The 13,762-nt window shown below is 53.7% G+C and overlaps 1 protein-coding gene across 1 annotated transcript in view; it reads right to left on the bottom strand.

Moving 5' to 3' along the window:
- tns1b (tensin 1b) overlaps positions 1-13,762 on the bottom strand; it is an 816,333-nt gene that overhangs the window by 277,285 nt on the left and 525,286 nt on the right. The window contains exons 10-12 of the mRNA XM_087988578.1: positions 7,882-7,946; positions 3,003-3,086; positions 2,469-2,581 (exon numbers count right to left, since the gene is read on the bottom strand). Of these exons, the coding sequence (XP_087844704.1) occupies positions 2,469-2,581; positions 3,003-3,086; positions 7,882-7,946 (262 nt within the window). The remainder of the gene's footprint in view (positions 1-2,468; positions 2,582-3,002; positions 3,087-7,881; positions 7,947-13,762) is intronic.

Here is a 13,762-nt window from a genome sequence, read left to right as displayed (position 1 = left end):
GTCTAACTCGATGTGTTTGTTGGTAGAGTTCCGGTTGGAATGCCATGCTTCTAGGAATTCTCATGCCCACTGAAGATGTTACCCAGTAGGTTGACAAAATGCCTGGAAATGCACCTTCCAGCTCAGCGAGCAAACTTACATCCAAAAACAGCTTCCAATAATTAGATGAATCAATGCATTAATAAGAAACTGAGAGAGCAATTGTAATTCCCATCAGATTGCAGAAGAGAAGGTCCATATAGACCAACCTGATTGGACATTGTGCAGCTGGCAATCCTTAAGAAACAGGATTAGCTCAAAATCAAACACATGCAGAAGTAAGGCACAGAGCTGCAGGAAGATTGGAGGTTCCACACACACCACAAAAATGCCAGGCAATGACCATCTCCAATAAAAGACAATCTAATCACTGCACTACTGATACTCAACGGTGTTACCATCACTGAATCCCTCACTATCAACATCCTGGGGGTTACCACTGACCAGAAACTCAACTGGACTCACCACATAAACACAGTGGCTACAGGAGCAGGTCAGAGGCTGGGAATCCTGCAGTGAGTAACTCCCCTCCTGACTCCCCCAAAGCCTGTCCACCATCTACAAGGCACAGGTCTGGAGTGTGATGGAATACTCCCCACTTGCCCTGGATGGGGGCAGCTCCAACAACACTCAAGAAGCTCAACACCATCCAGGATAAAGCAGCCGCTTGATTGGCCCCACATCCACAAACACCACCCACCACCACCCATGCCCAGTAGCAGCAGTGTGTACCATCTACAAGATGCACTGCAGAAACTCACCAAAGACCCTCAGACAGCACCTTCCAAACCCACAACCACTTCCATCGAGAAGGACAAGGGCAGCAGATACATGGGAACACCACCCCCTGCAAGTTCCCCTCCCAGCCCCTCACCATCCTGACTTGGAAATATATTGCCGTTCCTTCAGTGTCGCTGGGTCAGAATCCTGGAATTCCCTCCCTAAGGACATTGTGGGTCTACCCACAGCACATGGACTGCAGCGGTTCAAGAAGGCAGCTCACCCCCACCTTCTCAAGGGGCAACTAGGGACGGGCAATAAATGCTGGGCCCAGGCAGTGATACCAACATTCTTTGAGTGAATAAAGAAAATAATGCCATAAAAGAAACATTTGACATGCCCAAGAGTCAAGTGGCCTTTGAGTCAAATTTGGCCGAGCACATAATATCATGCTGAAGAGCAATCAGTATAATCACTTAGTGAGTTGGCCAAGAATTCTAATTGTGGACACCAACAGCATTTCACACTGATGAACGATTCACTAGCGCATGGAGAGAGGACAGGTATTCCTGCTTACTTTTTGGGAAGGTGTATTGGACAGGATACCTTGGGAATTGCTAAGTGTACAGCTGGTCCACAGTCAGCGGTGTAGTGACCAGAGAACCGAAAAGAGACTGAAGATCTCACCTGTCATTATCACACCTGAGTATCATGTGGAATCCACTGCTGCCATCACCAAAAGCAGGTCAGAAGCTGTAACTCAGTGAGGTTTGGGTGAAGAAACTAATACTGAGAACCAGAACTAACAGTCCAACCCACTGGAGTTGATTGAGGAGATGTTCAGTCAGTAGAATAATCAACGCCAGAGACAGAGATAGTGCAGGGTGAGCAACAATCCTTCAGTGACACAACTGAGAACCGAGGGACAGGTAACATCCAGCTGGAGGAGAAGGGAAAGATTTCAAGGGGGTTTGAGGGGCAGGTTTTTCACACAGAGGGTGGTGCGTGTATGGAATGAGCTGCCAGAGGATGTGGTGGAGGCTGGTACAATGACAGCATTTAAAAGGCATCTGGATGGGTATATGAAGAGGAAGGGTTTGGAGGGATATGGGCCGGGAGCTGGCAGGTGGGACTAGATTGGGTTGGGATATCTGGTCGGCATGGACGGGTTGGACCAAAGGGTCTGCTTCCATGCTGTACATCTCTATGATCTCGAGGGGAAGATCTTATACATGACTCCATGGGAGCCAGACCAATGAAACAGGAGATTGTGAAGTAGGTGCAAGTGCTTGGCTTGAGCATCCAGGAAACCCCAGTAAAAGAGACACCCTTTTCTCATGTGAAAACGATGACCCAGAAACCCAGGACACTACAAGGAACCGAGTATTTATTCCAACACAGTAGCTGTTATCCAAGGTGGAGACTTTGAGCATTACAGGTGTATCAGAGGATGGTTTGGCTTTAGTCCTACACTGAGAGAGAAGTCTGCGTCTCTCAAGGAACGTTTAGAGTTTAAGGATCCTCCAGGTCATGGAATGGACCAAAAGTACTGTCAACAAATGCCAGCATTCCCCACTGAGCACATCTGAAGGAGACAGGATCCTGCAGCAGAGACAGGATCCCCAGCACAGAAGACAAAAACCTCTACCTTTTGTTTCAAACACTTTGAAACATTCAGGAATAATTTCCCGAGGTAACTGAAGCCTTACCACCTTTAACGTCGAAGTCAGGAATTCCGTGCATGATGACGTGATGTAAGAACAAAGGCTTATTGTTCATCTTGATGGTTCCAGAGAGCAGCCCACTGAAATAATGCACATACCTGCAGCAGAGACGGAGAGACCATTAACACTGAGGCCACACTCACCGTCACTCATATAACCCAGAGCACGGGCACAACACAGGCTAGATCCTCATTCCTGAAGAAGGGCTTATGCCCGAAACGTCGATTCTCCTGTTCCCTGGATGCTGCCTGACCTGCTGCGCTTTTCCAGCAACACATTTTCAGCTTCCTCTACACTGTCCCCATCAAACACTCCCAGGACAGGGACAGCACGGGGTTAGATACCGAGGGAAGTTCTGTGTGACACAGATCGCGATTTGCTTACACAGTGTTACTGCAGGAGGAAAGCCTCTGGTGAGTACAGGTTACCCGGCATTCTCCTACATCCTGTGCATTCCTGTCCCCGCTCCCCATCTCTGTCAGCTTGGCCCCATCCCCCCCACCTCACCGAGTGACCTACCTGCGCTGGGAGGGCTGCCCCACTGGCACAATTTTGTCCTCGTAGAATTTCTTCATCGCGAATCGGTCCAACGCTTGGTCAGCACTGTCCGGGGGCAGGGAGGGGGCAGAGGTAATGGTGAAGGAAAGGGGAGTGGGGGGAGGGGGTGATGTGTGACAGGGGTGATGGGGGAGGGGGAGGGGGAGTGGATGATTAGGGAAGGAGATGGTGGTGTTGGCGGAGGGGTGTAATGGGGGATTGGATGATGGGGGGTGGGGTTGATGAATGACAGGTGTGATGGGGAGGGGGAGGAGGTGATGGGGAAGGGGTGTGGGTGATGGGGGAAGGGGAGATGGTGATGGGGTGATGGAGGGGGTAATGGGGAGGGGTGTGGGTGATGGGGGAGGGGTGTGGGTGATGGGGGAGGGGTGCGGGTGATGGGGGAGGTGGTGTGGGTGATGGAGGAAGGGGAGATGGTGATGGGGCGATGGAGGGGGTAATGGGGAGGGGTGTGGGTGATGGGGGAAGGGGAGATGGTGATGGGGCGATGGAGGGGGTAATGGGGAGGGGTGTGGGTGATGGGGGAGGGGTGTGGGTGATGGGGAGGGGTGTGGTTGATGGGACGATGGAGGGGGTAATGGGGAGGGGTGTGGGTGGTAGGGGAGGGGTGTGGGTGATGGTGGAGTGGGTGTGGGTGATGGGTGAGGGGTGTGGGTGATGGGGAGGAGTGTGGGTGATGGGGGAGTGGGTGTGGGTGATGGGGGAGTGGGTGTGGGTGATGGGGGAGTGGGTGTGGGTGATGAGGGAGGGGTGTGGGTGATGGGGAGGGGTGTGGGTGATGGGGGAGTGGGTGTGGGTGATGGGGAGGGGTGTGGGTGATGGGGAGGAGTGTGGGTGATGGGGAGGGGTGTGGGTGATGGGAGAGGGGTGTGGGTGATGGGGAGGAGTGTGGGTGATGGGGGAGTGGGTGTGGGTGATGGGGGAGTGGGTGTGGGTGATGGGGGAGGGGTGTGGGTGATGGGGGAGTGGGTGTGGGTGATGGGGGAGGGGTGTGGGTGTTGGGGAAGTGGTGTGGGTGATGGGAGAGGGGTGTGGGTGATGGGGGAGTGGGTGTGGGTGATGGGGGAGGGGTGTGGGTGATGGGGGAGGGGTGTGGGTGATGGGGGAGTGGGTGTGGGTGATGAGGGAGGGGTGTGGGTGATGGGGGAGGGGTGTGGGTGATGGGGGAGTGGGTATGGGTGATGGGGGAGGGGTGTGGGTGATGGGGGAGGGGTATGGGTGATGGGGGAGTGGGTGTGGGTGATGGGGGAGGGGTGTGGGTGATGGGGGAGTGGGTGTGGGTGATGGGGGAGGGGTGTGGGTGTTGGGGAAGTGGTGTGGGTGATGGGAGAGGGGTGTGGGTGATGGGGGAGTGGGTGTGGGTGATGGGGGAGGGGTGTGGGTGATGGGGGAGGGGTGTGGGTGATGGGGGAGTGGGTGTGGGTGATGGGGGAGGGGTGTGGGTGATGGGGGAGGGGTGTGGGTGATGGGGGAGTGGGTATGGGTGATGGGGAAGGGGTGTGGGTGATGGAGGAGGGGTATGGGTGATGGGGGAGTGGGTGTGGGTGATGGGGGAGGGGTGTGGGTGATGGGGGAGGGGTGTGGGTGATGGGGGAGTGGGTGTGGGTGATGAGGGAGGGGTGTGGGTGATGGGGGAGGGGTGTGGGTGATGGGGGAGTGGGTATGGGTGATGGGGGAGGGGTGTGGGTGATGGGGGAGGCGTATGGGTGATGGGGGAGGGGTGTGGGTGATGGGGTAGTGGGTATGGGTGATGGGGGAGGGGTGTGGGTGATGAGAGAGGGGTGTGGGTGATGGGGGAAGGGTGTGGGTGATGGGGTAGTGGGTATGGGTGATGGGGGAGGGGTGTGGGTGATGAGAGAGGGGTGTGGGTGATGGGGGAGGGGTGTGGGTGATGGGGGAATGGGTGTGGGTGATGAGGGAGTGGGTGTGGGTGATGGGGGAGTGGGTATGGGTGATGGGGGAAGGGTGTGGGTGATGGGGGAGGGGTGTGGGTGATGTGGGAGGGGTGTGGGTGATAGGGGTGGGGTGTGGATGATGGGGAGGGGTGTGGGTGATGGGGAGGGGTGTGGGTGATGGGAAGTGGGTGTGGGTGATGGGGGAGGGGTGTGGGTGATGGGGGAGTGGGTGTGGATGATGGGGAGGGGTGTGGGTGATGGGGAGGGGTGTGGGTGATGGGAAGTGGGTGTGGGTGATGGGGGAGGGGTGTGGGTGATGGGGGAGGGGTGTGGGTGATGGGGGAGGGGTGTGGGTGATGGGGGAGTGGGTGTGGATGATGGGGAGGGGTGTGGGTGATGGGGAGGGGTGTGGGGGATGGGAAGTGGGTGTGGGTGATGGGGGAGGGGTGTGGGTGATGGGGGAGGGGTGTGGGTGATGGGGGAGGGGTGTGGGTGATGGGGGAGTGGGTGTGGGTGATGGGGGAGGGGTGTGGGTGATTGGGGAGGGGTGTGGGTGATTGGGGAGGGGTGTGGGTGATTGGGGAGGGGTGTGGGTGATGGGGGAGTGGGTGTGGGTGATGGGGGAGTGGGTGTGGGTGATGGGGGAGTGGGTGTGGGTGATGGGGGAGTGGGTGTGGGTGATGGGGGAGTGGGTGTGGGTGATGGGGGAGTGGGTGTGGGTAATGGGGGAGGGGTGTGGATGATGGGGGAGGGATGTGGGTGATTGGGGAGGGGTGTGGGTGATGGGAAGTGGGTATGGGTGATGGGGGAGGGGATGGGGGAGGGGGAACAGCAGGAAAGGTTGAATACAGAATGTGAAGACAATTAGCTCCTTAATCAAGACCCGAGGGAAATACGCGGTCGTAACCATCACATACACACAGTCCCAGTCACACATACACACCGTCCCAGTCACACATACACACCGTCCCAGTCACACATACACACCGTCCCAGTCACACATACACACCGTCCCAGTCACACATACACACAGTCCCAGTCACACAGGCACACCGTCCCAGTCACACATACACACCGTCCCAGTCACACATACACACCGTCCCAGTCACACAGGCACACCGTCCCAGTCACACATACACACAGTCCCAGTCACACAGGCACACCGTCCCAGTCACACATACACACCGTCCCAGTCACACATACACACCGTCCCAGTCACACATACACACCGTCCCAGTCACACATACACACAGTCCCAGTCACACAGGCACACCGTCCCAGTCACACATACACACCGTCCCAGTCACACATACACACCGTCCCAGTCACACATACACACCGTCCCAGTCACACATACACACCGTCCCAGTCACACAGGCACACCGTCCCAGTCACACATACACACAGTCCCAGTCACACAGGCACACCGTCCCAGTCACACATACACACCGTCCCAGTCACACAGGCACACCGTCCCAGTCACACATACACACCGTCCCAGTCACACATACACACCGTCCCAGTCACACAGGCACACCGTCCCAGTCACACATACACACCGTCCCAGTCACACAGGCACACCGTCCCAGTCACACATACACACCGTCCCAGTCACACATACACACCGTCCCAGTCACACATACACACCGTCCCAGTCACACAGGCACACCGTCCCAGTCACACAGGCACACCGTCCCAGTCACACATAGACACCGTCCCAGTCACACAGGCACACCGTCCCAGTCACACAGGCACACCGTCCCAGTCACACATACACACCGTCCCAGTCACACATACACACCGTCCCAGTCACACAGGCACACAGTCCCAGTCACACATACACACCGTCCCAGTCACACAGGCACACCGTCCCAGTCACACATACACACCGTCCCAGTCACACAGGCACACCGTCCCAGTCACACATACACACCGTCCCAGTCACACATACACACCGTCCCAGTCACACATACACACCGTCCCAGTCACACAGGCACACCGTCCCAGTCACACATACACACCGTCCCAGTCACACATACACACCGTCCCAATCACACATACACACCGTCCCAGTCACACAGGCACACCGTCATCCACCGGGTGTTTCATCACAACAAAGGAAACAGGAGCAGGAGAAGGCCATTCAGCCCCTCGGGCCTGCTACACCATACAACACCTTGGGCTTTAACCTGATCTTCCCGCCCACTCCCCATCTGTCTCGGTTAAACCAAGACCCCTAGGATCTCTCTGTTCCAGCTCCCCCCTCCCCCCATCTTAATGATGGACATTGGCAATCGTCTGGAGTAGAGAATCCCAGGGCCTCATACCCCTCTGAAGGAGGAAATGCCCACCGTGTCTCTGTGCTAACCATACCCTGAGACTCTGCCTCACCCACCGTATTCTAACCCTCTCCCTCCACCGCCCTCAGCCCCAGGGGTGAACAAGATTAGATTAGATTAGATTAGATTACATTACAGTGTGGAAACAGGCCCTTCGGCCCAACAAGTCCACACTGACCCGCCGAAGCGAAACCCACCCATTCCCCTACATTTACCCCTTACCTAACACTACGGGCAATTTAGCATGGCCAATTCACCTGACCCTGCACATCTTTGGACTGGTCTCAGTATTGTCTCTGTCAGGCCCTTTCACAATCTGGTACATCTCAATATAATCGCCTCGCATTCTCCCGAGTTCCAGAGAGTATTGCCCCATGTCACCCTCATCATAACACAGACCCCTCAGCACCGGTCAGAGAAACTGCCCTGTACCACCACAGCGAGTGGGTCCCTGCCAGCGACCCCCACGTCCCGTGAATGAATACAAAATGACAGAGGGTGAGTGCAGAGTCTGGTGCTGGGCTGATTAGCTGGTAGTCCTGGAGTTTGTAAAGTTGGAGCGATCAGGTCTGAAGGTTTGGAAGAGCAGAGAGCTGAGGCTCCTACCTGGCTGAGATGTTGCTGTAATGCATGTAGGCAGCAATGACCACTCCAGTCCGACCACGGTTACCCTGCAGTTAGAGAAGACACAACTCAGTCAATATCAGGAAACCAGCACAGACACAATCGGTTCACCTAGCACCCAGTTATAGGGAAGAACACAGCATCTGGTCATCTGGTCATTTGCTGACTAATTCTGTCCTGGTATTTTAAGTGCTCATTCATGTGCTGCTTCGATGTTCTGATGTTGAGGTGTCGCTATTGGACTGGGGTCAGAAGTCACATGACATCAGGTCTGGTCTATTTGAAATCACAAGCTTTCAGGGTGCTGCCCCTTCACCAGGTGAACTGTAAATAAACCTTACATTAGATTAGATTACTTACAGTGTGGAAGCAGGCCCTTCGGCCCAACAAGTCCACACCGACCCTCCGAAGAGCAACCCACCCAGACCCATTCCCCTACATTTACCCCTTCACCTAACACTAAGGGCAATTTCTCATGGCCAGTTCCCCTGACCTGCACATCTTTGGACTGTGGGAGGAAACCCACACAGACACAGGGAGAACTTGCAAACTCCACACAGACAGTCGCCCGAGGTGGGAATTGAACCCGGGTGTCATCTGACTCTGCTGAAATATTTCGAGAGCATCTCTCTGCACCACCCTCTCTGCACCTGCCATATTTCTACCACCCCATGGGTGAATACATTCTGCCCAGTAAACCACTCTCTCCCCCAGCTTGAACTGGTGTCCTCTGGTCTTAGTCACATCTGTAATAGGGAAGAGATTCTCATGATCTGCCCTGTCTGTGCCTCTCATAATTGTATCTCCCTCAATCAGACTCCCCCCCCATCCACCCTCAGCATCCTCTGTTCCAGGGAAAACAATCCCAGCCTATCCAGTCTCTCCTTATCACTGAGACATTCCATCCTGGTAATGTCCTGGTGAATCTCCCTCTGGACTCCCTCCAGTGCAGCCACATCCTTCCAATAGGATGGAGACCAGAGCTGCACACTATGTTCCATGTTGTTGCGGTTACAGTATAACATTGATTTTTGAAGCAGTGAGGGGGAGAACTTGTGGCTTTTGAGTTCAGAAGATTCTGCCTGGCAAACCCCACTTTCTGATTGTTTGAGTTGCAGCAGTTCAAGAAGGCAGCTCACCCCCACCTTCTCAAGGGGCAGCGAGGGACGGGTAAGAAATGCTGGGCCCGGCCGGTGACACCCACATTCCATGAATGTATTAAAAGAAAGAGAGAGAAACACTCAGAGCCTCAAAACAGAAAGTGTCCATCTCTCTTTCTCTCCAAGTGGCAAAATAAAGCACAAATCAACAAACATTAAAAGAAAGAATTCTAACAAGAAGCCACCCAGGGCTCCCCGATCCATTATCAAATCGCAGAGCGACTGTGATTCCACAGGCAACACCTTGTTGTTGATGTGGAAGTAACAAAATGGCTGTGAGAAACTATTGAACCCGTCCCTGAAATCTGAAGGTGTGATCTTTGCAGTTTTGGTTCCCCTGTCTACATTTACCATCCTCACGTTATAGTAAACTGTTTTAGAGTGTGTGTGTGTGTGTGTGTGTGTGTGTGTGTGTGTGTGTGTGTGTGTGTGTTTTTTTTGAAGGGCTACAGTTTAAATTGCAGAGATTAGAAATCCTTTCTATTTATAAGATCCCTACAGTGTAGAACCAGGACATTCAGCTCATCAAGCCCACACTGACCCTCCGAACAGCATCCCACACTCACCGTCCCAATACCCCTGCGTTTCCTGTGGTTAATCCACCATAACCTGCACATCTGTGGACTGTGGGAGGAAACCGGAGGAAACCCATGCAGACACGGGGAGAATGTGCAAACTCCACACAGACAGGAACCGATGACTGGAATCGAACCGGGTCTCTGGTGCTGTGAGGCAGCAGTGCTAACCACTGAGCCACCTCTGACTTTTATTAACGTGTCAGACAATAAATTATGTTATGTTCTGTTAATGGTAAAATCTGGTGAGAGTTGCTTTTTTTCTGAGTAGCAGTCAATTGGGCAACTTTGTCACCTTGATGATCCCACTGGGATTTGATATATCTTGGGATGGCTGTGGAGCAGTGAGGGATAATGATCGCCACATTATTCCCAGTTACATGAACACACTGTTAATCCGTGGAATGGGCACGAGGTATAGGAACGTCTGAGACAAAGTGGAACACTGATACATTTATCAAGTTAGAAAGTCATAGCAGAGGGAAAGTCAGAGTATAATGAGGGAAATTGCAAATTTGTTGACTTTGATTGGGAGAATAGTGAAACAATACACGGCAGGACTGAAGGGCTGAATGGCCTACTCCAGCATCTATTGTCTATTATTGTCTATACAGAGAGAGACGGCAGGACACTGAGGTACAGAGAGAGACGGCAGGACACTGAGATACAGAGAGAGACGGCAGGACACTGAGGTACAGAGAGAGACGGCAGGACACTGAGATACAGAGAGAGACGGCAGGACACTGAGATACAGAGAGAGACGGCAGGACACTGAGGTACAGAGAGAGACGGCAGGACACTGAGGTACAGAGAGAGACGGCAGGACACTGAGATACAGAGAGAGACGGCAGTACACTGAGATACAGAGAGAGACGGCAGGACACTGAGGGACAGAGAGAGACGGCAGGACACTGAGGTACAGAGAGAGACGGCAGGACACTGAGGTACAGAGAGAGACGGCAGGACACTGAGATACAGAGAGAGACGGCAGGACACTGAGGTACAGAGAGAGACGGCAGGACACTGAGGTACAGAGAGAGACGGCAGGACACTGAGATACAGAGAGAGACGGCAGGACACTGAGATACAGAGAGAGACAGCAGGACACTGAGATACAGAGAGAGACGGCAGGACACTGAGGTACAGAGAGAGACGGCAGGACACTGAGATACAGAGAGAGACGGCAGGACACTGAGGTACAGAGAGAGACGGCAGGACACAGATACAGAGAGAGACAGCAGGACACTGAGATACAGAGAGAGACAGCAGGACACTGAGATACAGAGAGAGACGGCAGGACACTGAGATACAGAGAGAGACGGCAGGACACTGAGGTACAGAGAGAGACGGCAGGACACTGAGGTACAGAGAGAGATGGCAGGACACTGAGATACAGAGAGAGACGGCAGGACACTGAGGTACAGAGAGAGACGGCAGGACACAGATACAGAGAGAGACAGCAGGACACTGAGATACAGAGAGAGACGGCAGGACACTGAGATACAGAGGGAGACGGCAGGACACTGAGATACAGAGAGAGACGGCAGGACACTGAGGTACAGAGAGAGACGGCAGGACACTGAGGTACAGAGAGAGACGGCAGGACACTGAGATACAGAGAGAGACGGCAGGACACTGAGATACAGAGAGAGACGGCAGGACACTGAGATACAGAAAGAGACGGCAGGACACTGAGGTACAGAGAGAGACGGCAGGACACTGAGATACAGAGAGAGACGGCAGGACACTGAGGTACAGAGAGAGACGGCAGGACACTGAGATACAGAGAGAGACGGCAGGACACTGAGGTACAGAGAGAGACGGCAGGACACTGAGGTACAGAGAGAGACGGCAGGACACTGAGGTACAGAGAGAGACGGCAGGACACTGAGATACAGAGAGAGATGGCAGGACACTGAGATACAGAGAGAGATGGCAGGACACTGAGGTACAGAGAGAGACGGCAGGACACTGAGGTACAGAGAGAGACGGCAGGACACTGAGATACAGAGAGAGACGGCAGGACACTGAGATACAGAGAGAGACGGCAGGACACTGAGGTACAGAGAGAGACGGCAGGACACTGAGATACAGAGAGAGACGGCAGGACACTGAGGTACAGAGAGAGACAGCAGGACACTGAGGTACAGAGAGAGACGGCAGGACACTGAGGTACAGAGAGAGACGGCAGGACACTGAGGTACAGAGAGAGACAGCAGGACACTGAGATACAGAGAGATACGGCAGGACACTGAGATACCGAGGGATCTGGCTGCCCTGGTGGATGAATCATAATGTTGGTGAGCAGGTGACAGGTAATATCAACAAAATCCTGCTTGTATCGCATGGTGGAATAGAATATAAAATCGGGATGTTATACTGCATTATGCAGGGAATTGTGATGATCGTATATGGGGAACTATCGAACATAAAACATTACAGTGCAATACAGGTCCTGGGCCCTCAATGTTGCACCAACCTTTGGGACCAACCTGTTGAGTTGTGTTGTGTTCTCATCTCTTCATTTGAAAAAAATAATTAAGTTAGAGGCAGTTCAGAGAATCCCAGTGTCACAGAAGGGGGCCATTCAGCCCATTGTGCCTTGACCAGCTCTGCAAATATCACCGAGTGTCAATCTCCATTCTCCCCATAACCCTGCACACTATTGCTACCCAAAGCCCGTGCCCTCTTGAACGCCCTCTTGAAGCTGCCTCCACCACATCTCCTGGCAGTGTATTCCCAAACCTTCGCTGCGTGAAAAGGTTTTCCCTCACATCACCCTCGCTTCATTGGCATATAAACCTTCTCCTTGATTTATGAGCAGGAACAGAGAAGGTTCCCTGGCCTGAGTTCAGGGATGAAGGGTTTATCTTCTGAAGAAAGGTTGGACCCAGTGAGTGGGCCTGTATTCACTGGGCTCTGGAACAATGAGAGGTGACCTTATTGAAATGTGTTTCTGATCCTGAGGGCACTGGAGAGGGTGAAGACCAGGAGGAAGCTTCCTCTCAGCGGCTTCACTTCCCAGACAAAGATGAGGAGAAATTGATTCCTCTCGGAGGGTGGATTTTTCTCTTCCTAGAAAAGGCGGGAGGCTGTGTCTGTCAAATTATTGGATGCTGAGTTTAGTAGGTTTTCGACTGACCAGAGAGGCAAGGGGTAGGGGTGTCGGGGGGGGGGGGAGGGGAGACTGTACTGGAACATGGAGCTAAGATCACAACCACATCCGTCATGAACTTACTGAGTAGGCCCAAGGGGCCAAGTGGCCTCCTGTCGTTCCCACAAGCTGTGGACCTGCTGTTGCTGTGGTGTGGGGATGCAAGTGTCCCAGCCTCTCCGAGCCACTGAGGGTGGTGTTGGTGGTACGGCCGGGGAGGGGAGGGAGCTCACAAATGCCAGACTGAGCGGGACTCTGAAAGAAAGATCTACATTTCAACAGCAACTTCCATGGTGCTGGAAGGTGCCAGGCCACCAATGTGTTGTTGACATGCAGTCGCTGTCAAACGGCAAACACAGCAGCCAATCCAGGCACAGCAAGATCCCACAAACAGCGATGTGATAAAGGTAAAAACAAGGAGTGCAGATGCTGGAAACCAGAGTCTGTGATAAAGACCAGACAAGCAGCTTTTGTGATGTCAGTTGAGGGATTGGCATTGGTCAGGATTCCCTGTCAGGGAACAATTCCCCAGCTTTACCCCAAAGCGGTGTTTCCAGCCTCCTGAGCGTTGGTTTTGTGTTTAATCCGAAAGGTAGCATCTCGAGCTCCCTCAGCACTGCCCCAGAATATCAGTTTACACACAAGTCATGGAGGTGTATTCGAGTCCAGAAACCTGGGGCTCAAGAGGCAAAGTGAACAAGGGCTGACTTATGTTTATCACCACACACTGGCCTAGAAGAGGGAGGGTGCAAAGCAGGAAAGACCCAGGCTCCAGTTTTGGCCTACATGCTGGTTCAGACCGGAGGGGAACTCTTCAGACTCCTGTTCTTGTCCTGGGAAGGGCCAAAGCTGCAGGTCCCCTTCACAATCAGAATCACGAGGAAGGAAAGTATCTGGGACAGAGAAACCCCTGACAACAGGAATGGGAATGCTTGGGAACAGACGCTCTCCACCACCACCTTCCGGCTACACTC

This window comes from Chiloscyllium plagiosum, unplaced genomic scaffold (genome assembly GCF_037043375.1).
Source record: "Chiloscyllium plagiosum isolate Xiang-an unplaced genomic scaffold, Cpla_swu_hap1 HiC_scaffold_7, whole genome shotgun sequence".
Taxonomy (NCBI): domain Eukaryota; kingdom Metazoa; phylum Chordata; class Chondrichthyes; order Orectolobiformes; family Hemiscylliidae; genus Chiloscyllium; species Chiloscyllium plagiosum.
Note: the sequence above shows the minus strand (reverse complement) of the source record. Positions and strands in the feature narration are given on the sequence as shown.